This window comes from Chanodichthys erythropterus, chromosome 3 (assembly GCF_024489055.1).
Source record: "Chanodichthys erythropterus isolate Z2021 chromosome 3, ASM2448905v1, whole genome shotgun sequence".
In the NCBI taxonomy this organism is placed as follows: Eukaryota; Metazoa; Chordata; class Actinopteri; order Cypriniformes; family Xenocyprididae; genus Chanodichthys; species Chanodichthys erythropterus.
In genome coordinates this window covers 4,272,224-4,291,346 of record NC_090223.1, presented here as the reverse complement: position 1 = coordinate 4,291,346, position 19,123 = coordinate 4,272,224, and the positions used below count along the sequence as shown (strand labels likewise).

The window sequence follows — 19,123 nt, the reverse complement described above, 5'->3', positions numbered from 1 at the left end:
ATTTCAGTGGCTGACATTCATGTGAACATTTACTTTATGGAACCACAGATGAATCTGAAACCTGATCATTTGCACCTCTTCTCTTGAACCTTTGCATGTGTTAATTACCAAAATGGGTCAAAGATAATTGTGGTTATGATTATGGTTGGCAACCCTACTAATATTATTTGACAATTAGTTAATAGTCATATGCCTGAACAAGTAAAATCATTACAAAATGATACCTTTGCAAATTACAAGATAATGATTAATTAAAACAGACAACTGCAAGATGAAATACATGGCCTTGGAAAAATGTGGCAACTACTTCTGTGGTGTTTTTTCTGAGAGTCATGTGATTTAGAGAGATCAGACATCTCAGTAACATGCAGATCTTTTCTGATTGGCTGACACGCCTCTTACGTAACAGGAGTACACTTATTTAAGCCCACAATGTAGTAGCAAAAGAATTCATCAAAATAATTCAAGAAAACAAGACACATCTCTGATATACTATCCAGCAGAAACACTCAGTTTGCTGTTCGGAGCATATTTCCTGAGGTACTTCTTTTCCTCTTTTCTCTATTTTCTGTTTATTTTAATAAATAAAATAATTCACTTTTGTTCAGCAAATATACTGTAATTAAAATAGGCCTATGTGATATATATTTTTATATATAAAATATAAAAAAAGATTTTAAAAATACAGAAATACAGAAACAAAATTATTTTAAATAGTAAAGATTCTGAAAGCATTGAAGGAGATCCCATGATAGACTATTTAATATAGATTTACAGTAGTAACAATAAATGATATTTTATTATGATATGATTAATATATATTTTAAAATATGATTGTTTCATTATAAATATGAGTATTATGGATAACCAATTTGATATATGATATTTGCTATGTGAATCTAAACATGTCATGTCAACAAATGGAAAAGTCAGTCAGCGATTCATTTTCATGTTATTTATTTTTTTTTTTTATCGTTTTTTAAGAAGATGATTTGTTGCTTCCATTACTTCGTACAAAGTGCTAATAAATTGTTTAATAAAATGTTTAATGGCAAACTCGTTTCCTTGTTTACCTGTTAATAAAATATGCTGGCCTGTTGGTTCTGTAGACTTATGTTATAGTTTTTAAAGGTTCCTATTTTATAGTAGGCATAAATACGCGGTATTAAAAATCCAAGTATTTATTTATCAACACTCGCATTGTGTTATAATCTGCGTAAGGACGAGTGAAAATAGATTCAAATTACCATTCACTGTTTAGCCATATAGCTGCAAAACTATAAAAAAAAAAATCACGTGCAGCTGTAAATCAATAACGTTAGGACTTGAAAAATTCCAAGCAGAGAAGTGATATGAACATTCATTGCTTAAATACTTGAGCACATAAATAATACTTGCTAACATCATAACATCTGTTTTAGAAATAAAACAAATTCAAAATAAAACTTTGCATACAAAATAAATGCAAAGATGTATTTTTTCAGCATTGCAAGGTTTCTATTAGCCAATAAGCACAAAAAATATGGTCAGGGCCAGGGTGTGTGAGATAGCCTACTGTAGCCTGCGCTTGGCATGGCATCTCCGGGTTCTTCAGGCAGAAATTCGCCGTCTAATATACTGCTAAATACTGCCAGCTGGGGAACGAATTCCGAATTTGTGGCCACAATATAGCCTATATAGAGCCATGAACTACATCAAGTGAAGTAAAGTCAAATTTATTTGTATAACACTCAATACACATCACTTCAAAGTAGCTTTACAAAAAGTCATATTGTCTGTAAGCTTTAGCCTAATATTGAGCAATTTTAGGGCTGGGCGATAGAAATATGTTGCTGATATAAATGATACACAGTTTGAGATTTAGCTTAGCTATATTGTATTCATTATTTTATCAAGCAGATAACTCGGTGCCACTTTTAAGACTGCATGAAATGATGGCATTGCAAAGGAGAGATATTTTCTATAGGCCGATATATTTTCGATATATACTATATTTTCTGCATGTCATCATCCATTTAGGCTTCTTCATATTTCCATTAGGATTGGTGGATGCACAAACTAGTGATTTTACACAAATGATGATAATTCACTGTATTTCAGTAAGACATTGGATAAACCCGAAAGTCATTTTAAAGCAAAACTGCAGTGACAAATAAGACGATAATAGGCTAATAGCCTACACTAGCTAACTTCATCTAACTTGAGTCTTAAGTTCATCAAAACATTAGCCAACTGAAATCGCCATGGAAGTTATAGCACTTATATTATATTATATTATATTTATAAGTAATATGGTCAAACAGCGTAGAAGCGGATCATTCATAAAGTTGCTCAAAAAGGAATGCACATACAAGCGTCTACGTCAATAAGCTCTGCTGTATTATAAACCAATGAAATTGGGTGTAGGCGGTGTGTGTGTTGCCCTGCCCCAATCGTCCAGGCTGCACTCTGGGGTTACTCCTTTTTACTCCAAATACCAGCCTTTTTTACATACTCTTCCGTTATTGAAAAACTGTTGCTTGAATTGAAAATCATTAAGAAGTCCTGAAGTCTGTAAATACAAATATTAATTTAATGGATTCTTATTTGCTACTTTGATCAGCTAATATTTGATGTTTTTTTTAAAATGTTGTTGATTAAACTACCTCAGAATCAACTTTGCATTGCTGCCTGCGATTGCGATCAGACAAATTTGCACGTACATTTTGAAAAGTGGAAATTTAGGAAAGTGATACGGCAATTTTTTGTGCCATCTAGTTGTTTAGAGGAAAATAGAATCAAAGGCGACTTTTGCCCCGTTGTACCCTATAATCTTTTTTTTTTTTTTTTTTTTTGGTTATTCAAAATGTAGATTATGTTTTATGTTGTTCTGTGAATTGATGCTAAAATGCTCAATGCAGAAGTGTTTAATGTGTTTAATGCATTCAACAGTAGCTAATGTTGGAGGAAACACCTCACTGATGATGCAAGCAGAACGTGATTAAGTCATTTTGAAAAGTGATTATTTTTGGAAGACTTTTATTTTTGACAAGTGGTCTGATTTGCGTTCAGGTGTTGTGCCGAATTTCGACTCCCTGCCTAATTATTACTCCCTTTTTTGAATTTGCTACCTGATTGCCTAATCCTAACCCCTCCCCCACACCTAATCCTCAACCTACCAATACTAGGGGGGTAATAATTTGGCAGGGGTTGGAATTAGGCACAACACCGGTCACACTGTGAGAATAGGCAAAGAGCGTGGTGGTGTGTTGAAACTGTTGCACGTAGAAATGAGTGTTGTGTCCTGTTCGAGAAGGTTTCGTATATAGTAATAAATAAGTAAATAAAATAAATAAATAAATAAATGGTGATAATACAGCATATCAAGCTATTGAGCCACTCAAAATTAAAGTGAAAGCCAGTTGTTTGTATCTAATAATATTCTTAATTTCATGTGTTGTAATGATACTGGAATTTGACTTTGATACAATATCTTGAAAAATATTGATATTTGATACCATTTTCCATACCACAAGGCAAGGCAATTTCATTTGTATAGCACATTTCATACACAATGGTAATTCAAAGTGCTTTACATAAAAAAAGAATAATAAAAATAGAACATAAGGAACAGAAATAACAGTAAAAACAGAGAATTTTGCTATCTGGATGGAAGAGCTAGGAAGTTTCAGGGAGTTTTTTGTTGTTGTTTTTGTCCGTCAGAGTGGATCTAAACGGATATATCCATCAGAGAGGGTCTGAATGGACCTTCCTCACACAACAGGACTGCTACCTGTTAAGGCACTTCAAACTGATAAACACAGTTTCAATCTCCCCTTTTGCCAAGACAACTCAAACTGCACCACACAGCCCTAATCCCCCTTCCGGAGATATCTTATCTATGCAACGCAGTTCAAATTTCCCCTTTGGAAATTTCCCCCTTTGGAAAGTGTCCTGACTGTAATCCAGAGATATCTTAACCATGCACTACAGCTTAAATTTCCCCATGGTTTGTCCCCTTATCCAAATTTACCAAATTTTAACCTAATCACTTTCTTCCTAATTCTCCCAGTTCTTTCAACCAGACAGCAATATTAATGCATTAAAAGTCAGAATAACAAGATGATACATAAAAGATATAAAGTACATTAAAAATGAAATAAAAACAGGAAAAGGAATTAAAAGAATAAAAAGATAATACGTATAAAATAAAGTGCAAACAGTTCGGACATAGCACAGTGCTCAATCAGCAAATGCATAGATAAAAAGATGTGTTTTGAGTCTGGATTTGAATGTGGCTACTGTTGGAGCACATCTGATCTCTTCTGGAAGCTGGTTCCAGCTGCGGCTGGCGTAACAGCTAAAAGCAGACTCTCCTTGCCTCGAGTGAACCCTTGGTATTTCTAAATGACTTGATCCTGATGATCTGAGTGATCTGTTAGGTTTATATTCTATGAGCATACCTGCAATGTATTGAGGTCCTAGACCGTTGAGTGATTTATAAACAAGTAACAGTACTTTAAAATCAATTCTAAATGCAACTGGAAGCCAGTGCAAGGACCTGAGGACTGGTCTGATGTGTTCATGTTTTCGGGTTCTGCTCAGAATCCTGGCAGCAGCGTTCTGTACGAGCTGCAGCTGTCTTATGGTCTTTTTGGGAAGACCAGTGAGGAGCCCATTACAATAATCCACCCTGCTGGTGATGAAAGCATGAACAAGTTTCTCTAAGACTTGACTGGAGACAAAGCATCTAATTCTTGCAATATTTTTGAGATGATAATATGCTGATTTAGTAATTGTCTTTACATGGCTAATGAAACTCAGGTCTGACTCCAAAATCACACCAAGATTCCTGACTTGATTTTTAGTTGTTTGACCCCTAGAGTGAAGGTACATGTTCACTTTGAGAACTTCATCTTTGTTTCCAAATGCAATGATTTCAGTTTTGTCTTTGTTTAACTAAAGGAAGTTTAGGCACATCCAATTTTTAATTTCATCAATGCATTGGCACAGGGAGTCAATGGGGCTGTAGTTGTTAGGTGATAGGGCTAGGTAAATCTGGGTGTCATCTGCATAGCTGTGATATGCAATTTGGTTCTTTCTCATTATTTGGCTCAGTGGCAGCATATATAGGTTGAACAGGAGGGGTGCAAGTATTGAACCTTGAGGGACTCCGCATGTCATGGATGTCCACTCAGACTTATAGTCACCGATACTCACATAATAACCTCTCCTTTCTAAGTATGACCTGAACCATTTAAGGACCATCCCAGAAAGCCCAACCCAGTTTTCCAGCCTGTCAAGGAGAATGTTGTGATCGACAGTGTCAAACGCAGCACTGAGGTCGAGTAGAACCAGCACTGTTAATTTACCTGAATCTGTGTTTAGGCGAATATCATTTATTATCTTTATAAGTGCTGTCTCTGTGCTGTGATGCGGTCGGAAACCAGATTGAAAGTTGTCAAAGTATCCATTCAAGCTTAAGAACTTGTTCAGCTGATTGAAAACAACTTTTTCAATGATCTTGCCTATGAAAGGAAGATTTGAGATTGGCCTGTAGTTGCTCAATATGGTGTTATCCAGATTGCTCTTTTTCAGGAGGGGCTTAACAACTGCAGTTTTCAGGGATTTTGGAAAAGTCCCAGAGAGAAGTGAGGCATTTACCACTTCTAGGAGATCTGCTTCTAAACAGTTAAACACACTTTTGAAAAAATATGTGGGAAGTGTGTCAAGGGCGCAGGTTGATGTTTTAAGGTGCTGTACTGTTTCTTCCAAAATTTTACCATCAATTGCTTCAAAATCAGACATAATAGCTACTTTCTGAGGTTGTGATCTGATCTGTTTTACCCCAGTGCAGCTCAAGGATGTGCTGATCGCCTTTCTGATATTATTAATTTTCTCAGAGAAGAAGGAAGCAAACTCACAGCATTTGCTGTCTGAGAGCATTTCACTGGGAATCTGACTTGGGGGGTTTGTTAGTCTCTCTAAAGTAGCAAAAAGAGTGCGGGTGTTGTTTAAGTTTCTGTTTATAATATTTGAGAAGAAGGTCTGTCTAGCTTTGCCTAATTCCACATTGAAAGCATGAAGAATATCTTTATAGATGTTATAATGGATTTCAAGTTTTGTCTTTCGCCACATGCGCTCAGCTTTTCTGCTTTGTCTTTTCATATTTTGCACTGCTGTTGAGTTTCTCCACGGTGCTTTTTGTCTGCCACTTTTCTTCCTGACTTTCACAGGAGCAATGTTATCAATAACATTCTGTACTTTTGAGTTAAAAGAATCAAGGAGAAAATCAACAGAGTCTGCAGATATGCTTGGTGTTAAAGATATCGCCTTCATAAACAGTGCACTAGTATTCTCATTTAAGCATCGCTTTTTGACCGAGACAGATCTAGCTTCAACATTAGGAGAGATCAATAAATCAAAGAAAATACAGAAATGATCAGATAGTGCTACATCCTTAATGACAATGGATGAAATGTTTAGACCCTTACTGATAATTAAATCTAGAGTGTGTCCACGATTGTGTGTGGGTCCATGTACATGTTGAGTCAGATCAAAAGTATTCAAAACAGTTATGATTTCTTTTGCCATATTGGATTCTGCATTTTCTATGTTAAAGTCCCCAGTAATAGCAAAACAGTCAAACTCAGAGGAAATTGCTGATAACAGTTCTGTAAAGTCCTCCACAAAGGCTGGAGAGTATTTTGGAGGCCTTTAGATAACTATAAGTAGAATGCGAGGAGCACCTTTTAACACAATACCCAAGTATTCAAAAGACAAGTAATCACCAAATGACACTTGCTTGCATTGATAGACATCTTTAAATAGAGCAGCTACACCTCCACCTCTCCTAACACCTCTGCAGACACTCATAAAAGTAAAGTTAGGAGGGGCTGTTTCATTCAGGATTGTTGAACTGCAACTGTCTTCAAGCCATGTTTCATTTAGAAGAATAAAATCTAGGTTGTTTGTGGTTATTAAGTCATTGACTAGAAGTGATTTATTTTTAAGTGAGTGGATGTTTAAAAGTGCTAACTTAACAGTCTTACTTTCTGTCTCTACAGTAATCTTAGTTTGACGTGCAATAGGTAGCAGATTAAATGGGTTTGCCAAACGGTTTGAGAAGGCCTTAGGCTTTCTATAACGTAATAAAACAGAAATAGAGAAAGCTACAGGCACACTGGGTTCCCGCTTGTTCTGTAAACATTTGATAAAGTCACTGTTATCATAGCGGGGACCCGACACACATCACTGAGAGCTGTTATCGGTTGTTTTTGGTTCACCTAGAACAGATGGAGGACGTTTCACAGGGGAAAAAAAACTGCCACAACAATCAGGCCTTAAAATTTTAGATTTTTATCAAAAGATAAATATAATAAGGCTCAAAGATGACACTAAGGTATATTTTTACATGAACAAATCCACCTGGAGGTAGTGCGCTAGTTCAAAAGCTTCTGAGATTGTCATTCATAGGGCAATAAAATGCAAAAAACAAACAAAAAAAAACTTGTACAAAGTGTGGGAGCAGTCCTTAAAAGATTAGTTGACTTTAGAATTAAAATTTCCTGTTAATTTACTCATCCCCACATTATCCAACATGTTCATGTTATAGATTTTGAGGAAAGCATTCCAGGATTTTTCTCCATAAAGTGGACTTGAAGGTCCAAATTGCAGTTTAAATGCAGTTTGAAAGAGCTCTACATGATCCCAGATGAGGAATAAGGGTCTTATCTAGAGAAACAATTGCTAATTTCCTAAAAAATAAAAAAATAAATCTGCTCTTTAACCACAAATGCTCGTCTTGCACTGGCTCTGTGATCCACCAAGTACAAACTATATAAAAACATTGTCTGTACACATTGATCTACTGGTTCATGTCACAAAAATTCAAATCTTTGTAATAATTATTTGTATATAATTGTGTTTTAAATCTAGTCATAGTTCCAGTGTTCTCTGAGAAACGATGGCGGTCTGGACTGTTTATCTATCTATCTGTCTTCTGGTTGCTTTGAATGCTTCAGGTAAGACCATTATTACACATTTCACATCATAACTGTTATTTTAACATGAATTGAAGCACATCTGTGACTCTGTAATGACTAATCAGATCAGGAATGGAATGATCTAATACCGTATGTGCACCTGAGTTTGTCTCTGAATTATAATATTAAGACAATAAAACAATTATATCATTATATAAGCCTAAGTTATTGATTCTTATGAATGTACTTATATTATTATTTTTGACAATAAAATACCACAACTTATTTGCCTGTGTGATCTGTAGTATATATTTATTATTATCAGTCATAGTAGTAGTAGTTGTAGCACTTCTACTACTGCTGCTAGCAGTTCTGTTTTAAACATATATTTCTTTATTTTTTTAAGTGGAAGCGCGTCCTGTTGGAAATAAACGTTGTAGCGGTAAGGCTTCTCTTGTCTTCTACTCTTGTCAGTGTTTATGTATAGTACAGCTGATGATCATGTTCTCCAGCATGCTTTAAAAATATTCTAAAGAGCATCTTAGAAGCAAAAATCTAACTGATAGTGACTATAAAGAGTACAAAATCTTAAATGTCTTTCTTTTCGCATCATGACGTTTCTTTGAAAATGTAAGACCTTTGTTTATTTAAACATGCTTTTAGTGTAGTTTAAAGGTACACTATGTAGCTTTTTATGTTCAAAATTAACAACATTTAAATGAGTCAATACATCAGTCCTTCCAAAACGTGTTTTTTTCATATATATTTTAAACTTGCGTATTTTAACTTGCATACATTCATTGCTTGCCCGCGTGTGTCTCGTCATGTCCGTGTGTGTGTGGGAGTGGCAGAGTAATAAAACAAGAACCAACATTAGCTCGGCTTTAGAATTGAGGGATTTGAAATGTTGTAAAAGCGATGATAATTACACTTCTCGACCGGTGGGCAAGGTATTTTATTGAACAGATAAACTGCCAAATGTAGTTGTCTAACAGAGTTCACTGTAAATCTATTGTCAAGGGTCACCTTTATCTACACAGTCATGCAAAGCTGAAGCACAACCAAATAAAAGTTGCATGCCTTTTTGTTTTTTAACCGGTAAAGGGCCAAAAATTACATAGTGTACCTTTAAATTAAAGCTATTAATTTAATTACATGAAAGGTCATTAATAGTCAAATAAATAAATAACAAAACTTTCATTTAACAGAGTGTAAGGAAGGATGGGCTTCCTTTGAATGCAGATGCTTCAAGTTTATTAGTGATCTTCAAACATGGGCTAGAGCTGAGGTAAGATACATTCAGCTTCTGATATGACGTTAAAATATTCTTGGATTAAGCTCTGTAAACATCTGTGACACATGTCAGTTATCACATTTAAACTTGTTGTTAAACTTGTCATTTAAACTTGTTCCTCAGTTTAAAAACAAACAAACAAACAAACAAACAAACAAACAAACAAATAAATAAATAAATAAATAAATAAATAAATAAATAAAATATATATATATATATATATATATATATATATATATATATATATATATGGTAACAGTAAAGAAATGACAGTGGAGCTCCAGGATGTGAACAAACATCACTGTGATAATACTGAAACATCTCACAAACCACATTGTGTAACATTTCAATAATTCACTATGAAAATCACCAAGCATTTTCACAGAGAAACAATGATTTCATTCAGACCCTGTGATGCCTCAGGTTAGTTCTATAAAAGGAACTTATCTCTATTTAAATTGAAATTATTCTAAATATAAATAATATAAAATGTTACTAAAAATTATTTAAACAATTTAAATGTAGGCTAAATTAATATATCATTTAAAAAAAAAAAACATATTAAAAAAAAACATACATTTCCAGAGAGCTAAAATATGTAATTTTGCAATGATAATAAATAAGTAAAAATAAAACAAAAAGCATTAATGAAATAAAATAATTCATAAAACACCTCCAGATCCTCCCAGGAACAAACTCCAGTGGGAATGAGAGATGGGAGGGTGGAGTCAGACAGACGAGTCTCTGTCACAGTGTGTGTTAAGACAGCTAACTCATTCCAGAGTGAATGTTTTTGTGCTCAATTAATTTCAAAGCACAATCTTAAAAGTCTTTTAGAATTAAAATATTATCTTTAAAGATTTAATAAAAATCAAATATTCTTTTGTATCAGGATAACATCTGATGCCAATGGTAGAAATGATTTGCTTAAATTTAACCTAAAGTATACTTTTTATTAAACAAGATCTGTTCAATAACCTGTAGGGTTAAGTTTTTGACGAAACAGCATGTTAAAACGATTAACTAGAAATATTAAAAATATTAAATAATATTAATATTAAAAAAAAAAAAAATCCAAACATGAAGGTGTCTGTGTGTTTGATAACTCACAGATGACTTTTTTTTTGCTCTTAGTTGCATCTTTAAGAAAATCACCACACATTTTCAGAGGGATCCTCAACAATCATTAATGATGGCCTCAGGATATAGGCTGATGAGGTGATTTACAGATCAGTCACTTCTCTGTGATGAGGCTGTCTGTTGCCACTTGACCCCCAACAATTTTGCATGGGTGTTAAACACCCTACATGCAGTCATTTATTTCAACTGTGTTCATTTCAAAACAGCATTTTTCAATGGAGTGAATCTACACATCTGAGGTCTTTCAGAGACATCAGGATCAGTGGGTCTCTTGAGAATATTTAATTGTGCTTAAAAACCAAAGATCAGGCCAAACCCCCTACATGACAATATCCACATCAGACTCTGTCCTTGAAAATATCTTTGCTGTTAAATATGTTTAAAAAACGCATGTCTCATAGATCTATATGATTTACTTTTCTTATTTCTATAGTTTCAATTCCTAATAAATATAAAGTAAACCAAAATAATAATGCTGACAAATATGTTTGCTGCAATGTTTTTAACAAACACATTACCTTACTGCAAACAGTTCCTCACACAATGAAACCATTAAAGTCTCATGACAATGACCCAATACTATGTAAGATATGTAAGATAGTTTTACCAATCAAATACTGTATTACATAAAAAAGATAATATTGTTTTAAAGTTTAAATAAAAAGTTAAAAGCAAGCGTATCTTCATATCATGTGTTCTGACACAATTTTTGAATTATACAATTCACGACTGTTATTTTTCTAGGGTCATGCTAGCATTATCAGCCTGTTAAATATGAAGTTAATACATGATAAAACAAGAGAATCATGTTATCAATTTTGTTAAAATACAGTTTTAGTTTGGTCAAACATGCAGCTACTATATATGAAAATTAATGAAAACATTCTGATGTTGTCTTTCTGGTCTGTCTGCGGTCACAAGACACATCATGCGCTTTAAACAAGTCTTGCTGTTTTTCTGGTACATTCTGTTACATACTATTACACCATGGCTGCAGCAGGAGCAATGATATTACGCAACGCCTGTGACCCCGTTTGCACAGGGAGCGTGCCTTGTAACCATGGAGACGTTTGTGAGAGGCGCTGCGTAATATCATTGCTCCTGCTGCACTCATGGTACGGCAGCAAAGTTTCTTGATTATTACGCCAGAATGAGAGTATAGGTCCTAGCCATATCGGCCTAGAAAATCACAACTTTTCATTTTCCGTCGGTCTTAGTACATGATTTAACTACAGAAGAGTCAAGTTTTAAATAGGAAAAATATCGAAACTCTTTGGTCATTTTTTTTGAGTGAGATGCTAATGGTACAATCAGATTCAATGAACTATGCTAAGCTATGCTAAGAGTGGTACCGCCAGAACCAGAGATCGGCTGAATGGATTCAAAAACGGTAAAACTCAACTGTTTAGCTTTGGGGGAGATGTAAAATGAGCCTATTTCCAAAAAAAGTGGAGTATCCCTTTAACTCCTACAGGCCCTACTGAATAAGCTGTAGGAAACAGTCTGCAATGCTAGAATGGCTACTCCACAAGTTCCTGAAACTTCTGTTGAAAGTTATATTAAAACTGAAGAAAATCTTCCTCACACTCGGCAGAAAAAACACAGGATTCGTTTGACCAAGTTTCTTCATGAAGATGAATATTTCGTGAAACAGGAATTTCTGATGTCCGATGTTTACGTGGGCGGTTTTGTTTTTAACAAAGCATCACGTACGGTTAAACTCTACACTATGGAGGATTTACATCACAGACACCTTGTGTGCTTTTGCCCATCAAGGATTGGTCATTTTTCTACAGTTATATCGGGGTCGTTTTGAATGGGATCGCTGGTAAAAGCTTTTACATGAGCGAGTGGGATGGAGTTGCCCCAAACGTGTGGTACAAGGTGATAAAGCCCAGTGATAACATAACCATTTCAACCTGTTGGAACAAGACAAACAATTGACCAAAACCTCATTAAGTTGATGAAACCCTGTGAGGGATATGAGATGGACTTTTTGTCTCAAAGCAGCAATGTTTCTGAAGATGAGTGGGACAGAGACTGGCCGGTTCCAGAGGACGACCCCTTCGAATGCTGCATGTCTACAAACAGTCTATATTTTGAGTGGAGCGACGTACCTGCGTTGCATACCGTCTTTTTAACAATAGACGAGTTGTTTAATTCGAGCTGAATTCATTTGAAGCACTGCTAAATGTTTAATCAGTCTTAATTAAAAAACATCATCAAAGTAGTCCATGTGACATCAGTGGGTTAGTTAGAAGTTTTTGAAGCATCGAAAATACATTTTGGTCCAAAAATAACAAAAACTACGACTTTATTCAGCATTGTCTTCTCTTCCGGGTCTGTTGTCAATCCGGGTTCACGACTCCGCAGTGACGCTGCTGACGTGTTATCTGGTGCGCCAGAGCTTCGTTTACAGTCTGAGGGAGACGCACGCTGTATTCAAGCTATTCTACATTGTTTGTATATTGGTATTGTTTGGTATTGCTATATTTTTTAAAATGGTGCGTAAGTGTGCATGTCACGGATGACCTAATCGCCAAATAAAACCACGGTGACATAAAAGTGCATTACCAATGCCGACAGATGAAAGGATTGGAATGGAATCAATTCAATGGAAAGGATTCCGGAAGAGAATACAATGCTGAATAAAGTCGTAGTTTTTGTTATTTTTGGACCAAAATGTATTTTCGATGCTTCAACAAATTCTAACTAACCCACTGATGTCACATGGACTACTTTGATGATGTTTTTATTACCTTTCTGGACATGGACAATCTAGCGTACATACATTTTCAATGGAGGGACAGAAAGCTCTCGGACTAAATCTAAAATATATTAAACTTTGTTCCGAAGATGAATGAAGGTCTTACGGGTGTGGAACGACATGAGCGTGAGTCATTAATGACATCATTTTCATTTTTGGGTGAACTAACCCTTTAGTGAAAATGCTGTTAAATCAAGCGAGACTACAAGCCAGCAAAAGCAGGCAAATTGATCTTATTCACTGTATTTCCCCCGTTGACAAGTTGTTTTTTTCAGAGAAGTGTGCAGAAAGAAGTGGAAGAGTCGGGGACACATACTTAAAAAGGAGAGGGAGAGCACCTCTCATGACGCAAATTTGCGTCTGTTGTCAAATGAAGCAAGTAACTGAAAATGTTCAAGCGTCCGACTATGTTCGAATAGCGCAATAGTTTCCGGTTCACGTATGGAGCTGTCTGAACCACTGCCAGAGGGAAATTAAACAGGAAGTGTTTGTTCAAACTTACAACAGGTTTTGCAAGGGAACGCAAATATCTTTGTGAGAGAAAGCAAAATCTTTGAGGGAACAGAACGTTTCTCAGGGGAACGCAAATGTTTTAAAATATTTTTTTTTCCCCTCCCATTCCAATTCTTTTTCCACCACCATGTCTTTTTATTGGCTTCATAGATTTTAAACTTCACAGATAAAACATTAAAAAGTATTTAGATGGTAATTGAAGGCATGTCACATATTTTGGAATATTAATAAAAAATACATGATTTTTTTATAAATAGTGTTTTTTGCTCATGTCTCTGCTTCTACAGAGAAGCTGTTTGGACTATGATGGGAACCTCGCTTCTGTACACAGTCATGGGGAGTACACGTTTCTACAGAAGCTGGTTAGACAAGGAACTCATGGAACAACACCTACCTGGATCGGAGGCAGTGATGCTGCTGAGGTATGCAATTATTTTTTTGTGCTACTGGGCATTTACAGTTACATTAATACTCATGTAATACGTTTTTCAAAACGCATGAGCATAGATGTGTTTTTATCATTTATTTTTGCTCCTCAGAACAGTTAGTTTAGTGCATTGGCAGCCATGAGAGGCACATATTCTTTACTGATACCTTTTCTGTGAAATAATTTCTGTTAATTTCTGTTCAGATTTCTGACAATTTTAAAGTGGGGTTAGTGTTCATGAAGAATCATCTTTTAGATAAATAAAGATAAAACAAAGCCATGTAAAGCTGTGGACATAAACACAATGCTGTTTTTCTCTTCTGTTCACAGGAGGGAGTTTGGCTCTGGAGTGATGGAACCAAAATGAACTATGAAATATGGGCGCCTAGACAACCCGATAACTATGAAGTTGAGCACTGCCTTGAGATGAACTTTGAAAGTAAGTAATTTCTGGTAATGCTCATGAAATAACATGATAAATGATCCGTCAATCTGTGTTAGACCATCAGAAGATTAGCAGGTACTGCTTCATACTGTATATCCAGAAGAGAGAAAATTACTTTTTTCCAGTTTGTTGAATTCAGGTATATTCAACACAAAAACTTTGTTACTGACTATTTTTAGACATCAAATACTGATATGTCTGTGTCTACTATCCCAGCTATAAGAATGTTCTCTAAATATTCAGTGTTGGTTCTGGGAACATTAAAAATGTCCAGTTTTCTTGACGTTTCAGGAATGTTATATTGTTCCTCAAACATTCTTTCAACTTAAATTTGATCTAAAATTCAACATTCTAGGAACCTTAATGTGAGTAGAACGTTATTTAAAGGACAAACTGAAGATAAAAGACATTAAAGGGATAGTTCACCCAAAAATGAAAATGTGATGTTTATCTGGTTACCCCCAGCGCATCCAAGATGTAGGTGACTTTTTTTCTTCAGTAAAACACAAATGAGGATTTTTAACTCCAACCGTTGCCGTCTGCCATTCAAATAATAGGAGTGGATGGGAACATCTTCTATAAGAGTAAATAATGTCGCTTTGGATAAAAGCGTCTGCCAAATGAATAAATGTAATTGTAAATGTAAATAAACCTTGCTTAGACAAATCCAAATTAAACCCTGCGGCTAGTGACGACACACTGATGTACTAAGACACGAAACGATCAGTTTGTGCAAGAAACTGAACAGTATTTATATCATTTTTTACCTCTAAAACACCAACTCCGTTCAGGACTGTATTAGTGATGTCTGATCGCGCTCTGACAACGGAAGTGATGTCTAGCGCTCATTGAAGTATATGCGCGAGACATCACTGCCGTTGTCAGAGCGCGATCAGACCTCACTAACCGATCCTGAACGGAGTTGGACATAGTGGTGTTTTAGAGGTAAAAAATGATATAAATACTGTTCAGTTTCTCACACAAACCGATCGTTTCGTGTTTTAGGACATCAATGTGTTGTCACGAGCTGCAGGGTTTAATTTGGATTTGTTTAAGCAAGTTTTATTTACTCTTATAGCTGAAGTTCCCATCTACTCCCATTATTTGGCTGACAGACGACAACGGTTGCAGTTAAAAATCCTCATTTGTGTTTTACTCAAGAAAAAAAGTCACCTACATCTTGGATGCGCTGGGGGTAAGCAGATAAACATCAAATTTTCATTTTTGGGTGAACTATCCCTTTAAATCTCTGAAGATCTGATTCAACAACTCGACAAACAGCATTACCAGATTCACTTATTACTAACTAGCCTGACTTTATTTCTGTCACACGTCTACAGAAGATCTTATTGAGAATTAACAGAGGTTTAGATGTTTGGCTTGAGGTCACCATCATGGAGGTCAGTGTTCGCTTCAGTTCTTGACCCCTGACTGTCGCTTCTTTATCAGCAATCACAGGTGTTTTATTTTAGAAAACATTTCTGCATTGACAAAGAAGATCATCAATGCTCTTTCAATAACAGACAAACAACTGCATTGAAATGGTTTAAACAACGGCTTTTTCTGTAATTACTGATTTTAAAAAATCCAGTATCAAACTCAACCAATGTGAAAAATATAATTTGCAACACTGTCATTATTATCTTTCTGTTTAAAACATTGTTTTGTGTCATTTATAGACTCACAGACATCAACATTCGGCATATGAAACACAACAATGGTCACATGATTCATAAAATACAGTTATTTCACTTAAATACAGTTATTGAAAGAGACATGTTGATCTTCTTTATCAATGCAGAAATGTTTTCTAAAATAAAAAATCTGTGATTGCTGATAAAGATGCAAAGGTCAGGGGTCAAGAGCTCAACTGAAGCAAACACTGACCTCCATGATGGTGACCTCAAACCAAACATCTAAACCTCTGTTAATTCTCAATAAGATCTTCTGTAGACGTGTGACAGAAATAAAGTCATGCTGGTTAGTAATAAGTTAATCTGGTAATGCTGTTTGTGGAGTTGTTGAATTAGATTGAATTCAGAGATTTAATGTCTTTTATCTTAAGTTCATCTAAGGCTGTGGTTGAAGAAAGTTAGCTTGTGTTTTTATTTCTCTTTCTTTCAGTGTTTGTTCACAGCAGGTGTTTGAATGATTGAAAGAATGTTTCAGGAACATCATACTAACCTTTAAATCAGTGATTCTCAACCGGTGGGCCTTTTCCTGAAGAAAATGTGAATGGTGCTTGCAGTGGCAAAATTCTCGGTTGCTAGGGTGTTTCTAGGCAATTGTTTAGGTGTTCTGGGCGGTTTCTAGGGTGTTCTTAGTGGTTGCTAGGCGGCTGCTATGGTAACCGGGGTGGTTGCTAGGGTGTTGCTAGGCATTTGCTAAGGTACTTGGGGGGTGGTTGCTAAGGTGTTGCTAGGCGGTTGCTAGGGTGTTCTGGGTGATTGCTAGGGGGCCGCGTAAGCAGTGTTAGACTACCCGCGAATTAATTTTTTTTTTCTTAATTGACAAATCTTGCTAGGCCTACAAACCACCAACAGAAAAATACCAAAAAAATACCAAAAATAATAATGATACTTTAAAAAAAAAAAAAAAACATTGTTAGTAAAACACTGCATTTATACTATGTTAAATACTGAACTGTCTCTTTACGACCACAACAAACGGGACACTTTTCAGACGCGCATTCCGACTTTGCCTCAGTGCCCGGCACCAGTCAAATGAGCGAGGAAAAGGTGTTGGGCGACTACGAGGGAGCTTCAGTTGAACTGCGGTTAGATGTTGTCAGCCTATGTCGGTATGTTGGTAAAATTAACATTGAAATCAACATGACTGCTCACAACGCGCACTCAAGAATTGCATGCGCAAATGCGCCGGCGCACGCTGCATAATTACTTTATTATAGCTTAAATAAAGCGCAAAAGAAACTACGAGCAATGACCGTTGTTGTTCTGTTGTAAGTTAAGTTGTGAAATCTCAAATCTGTGCATGGTGTTGACATGGTTTTAAAGCTATTGTTATCCAATTTGTTGGACTTAAAACATCTTAAAAATGCACATATGTACACCAAAGAAATATAAATTTTCTCGGGTGACCATGCCCCCATACCCCCCTAGCAAACCACATTTTCTGACCTCAGTAATTACACCCTGCGTATGGCCCAGCTTGTATTCTATCTAATGAAATCTGAGGTAAATGTGTATGTTAAAAAAAAAAAAAAAAATCTTCAAAACATCCCCCTCTGTTCTTTTCACAAATCTCACCATATATATATATATATATACATACATACATACATATCACTAATAGTTTTTGATAAATTACGTAAATTGGGGTGAATGAATTTTCCCCTCTTGTGTGTCTGACTTATTGTTACATGTATTTTAGCATGGATGTATTATTAATTAATTTGTTAAAAGAGTGTTCCCCTTGTGCTTCTGAACCAGTCATGGTTAACATTACTGAGTAAACCTGCCAAGTCTTAATATTTACAAGAACAGTTTTCATCTATATAGCTGATTTGACCTAGTCTGCTACAGTGGCATAACAGATTAACAGTGGAGTATATCATTGTACATTCTACATTGTTATTCTTTGTTCATACTATCATATTTGGAAAGGTGTTCGTCGGAATGCTTTTAAACAGTCATTGGTGGGCCATTAGTTGCAAAAGGTTGAGAACCCCTGCTTTAAATAACATTCTACTAACATTAAGAAAACGACATTTTCATGTTCTTGGAATGTTACAAATCAACATTCTAGAATGTTGAATTTTGAATCAAAATTATGATGAAAGAACATTTGAGGAACATTATACCTTATACCCAGAACCAACACTGAATATTTAGAGAACATTCTTATAACAAAATTCTGTTAGCTGGGATACTAAATAAACTTTAAATAAACATTCGTTTTTTTTTTTTTTTCTTAATGATAAAAAGCAACTCTTTTTTTCTGTCTTTCAACAGATGGCAACTGGAATGATCGGAAATGTCATGAAAAGAGGCCCTATGTGTGTGCGTACTGAACCAGCATGCATGTGAAAAATCAATGTAGAAGAAGCAAGCTACTTTGATTCATTTACTTTCCATTAGAAATGTTTAATGGAAGCTAATAAATATGTAAAATGTTAATTTTGTTTGTTTGTGTTTTTTGTGCACTCTAAAAACTTTTACTATTTACAAAATTTATTTGGAAGTGATAAATTTTAAATGTTAAAGCAGTGAAATCAATTATATACACCGTATGAACTGTGTTAATGTAAGCAAAAAAAATAAGTAGATCTGAGTAACTGATATGCGGTTACGTCATAATTGTGTTGCATTGTGGGTTATGGAGCTGCCTGAAGTGTACATGTGAAGTAGATTCGCTCCCTCTGTCAAAATTGAAGGAGCGAGGGTCTGTCCATATAAACTTCCCTCGTCCACTTCACGAAGTGGAATGCACTTCAAAATGACGGCAGGGATTCCCCCGAGGGGAAGTGTTTAGGGAAGTTTGCGAGTGCGTGTCTAAAACTGGAGTAGATGCAGCCTTCTATGGCAAGCCAAAGTACTCACAAACGCCTTGACGG

The 19,123-nt window shown here is 35.4% G+C and overlaps 2 protein-coding genes across 2 annotated transcripts in view; both read left to right on the top strand.

The window, feature by feature from the left end:
• The window catches only part of LOC137015319 (zinc finger protein 271-like), a 145,322-nt gene that overhangs the window by 54,617 nt on the left and 71,582 nt on the right, over positions 1–19,123 (top strand). The gene's annotated exons all lie outside the window — the stretch shown is intronic.
• Positions 457–18,678, top strand: LOC137016568 (galactose-specific lectin nattectin-like). Its single transcript, XM_067380808.1, has 7 exons — positions 457–540; positions 7,918–8,003; positions 8,371–8,406; positions 9,173–9,252; positions 13,966–14,100; positions 14,436–14,544; positions 18,522–18,678. The coding sequence occupies exons 2-7, from the start codon at positions 7,946–7,948 to the stop codon at positions 18,578–18,580; spliced, it is 477 nt and encodes a 158-aa protein (XP_067236909.1). The 5' UTR covers positions 457–540; positions 7,918–7,945; the 3' UTR covers positions 18,581–18,678.

What these genes read in the sequence shown, in the direction of transcription:
- LOC137016568 (XM_067380808.1), top strand. Translation starts at nt 7,946, where the DNA reads ATGGCGGTCTGGACTGTTTATCTATCTATCTGTCTTCTGGTTGCTTTG. An exon ending in TGGAAATAAACGTTGTAGCG is followed by an intron (nt 8,407 to 9,172) that starts GTAAGGCTTCTC and finishes TTCATTTAACAG; the next exon opens with AGTGTAAGGAAGGATGGGCT. An exon ending in AAACATGGGCTAGAGCTGAG is followed by an intron (nt 9,253 to 13,965) that starts GTAAGATACATT and finishes CTGCTTCTACAG; the next exon opens with AGAAGCTGTTTGGACTATGA.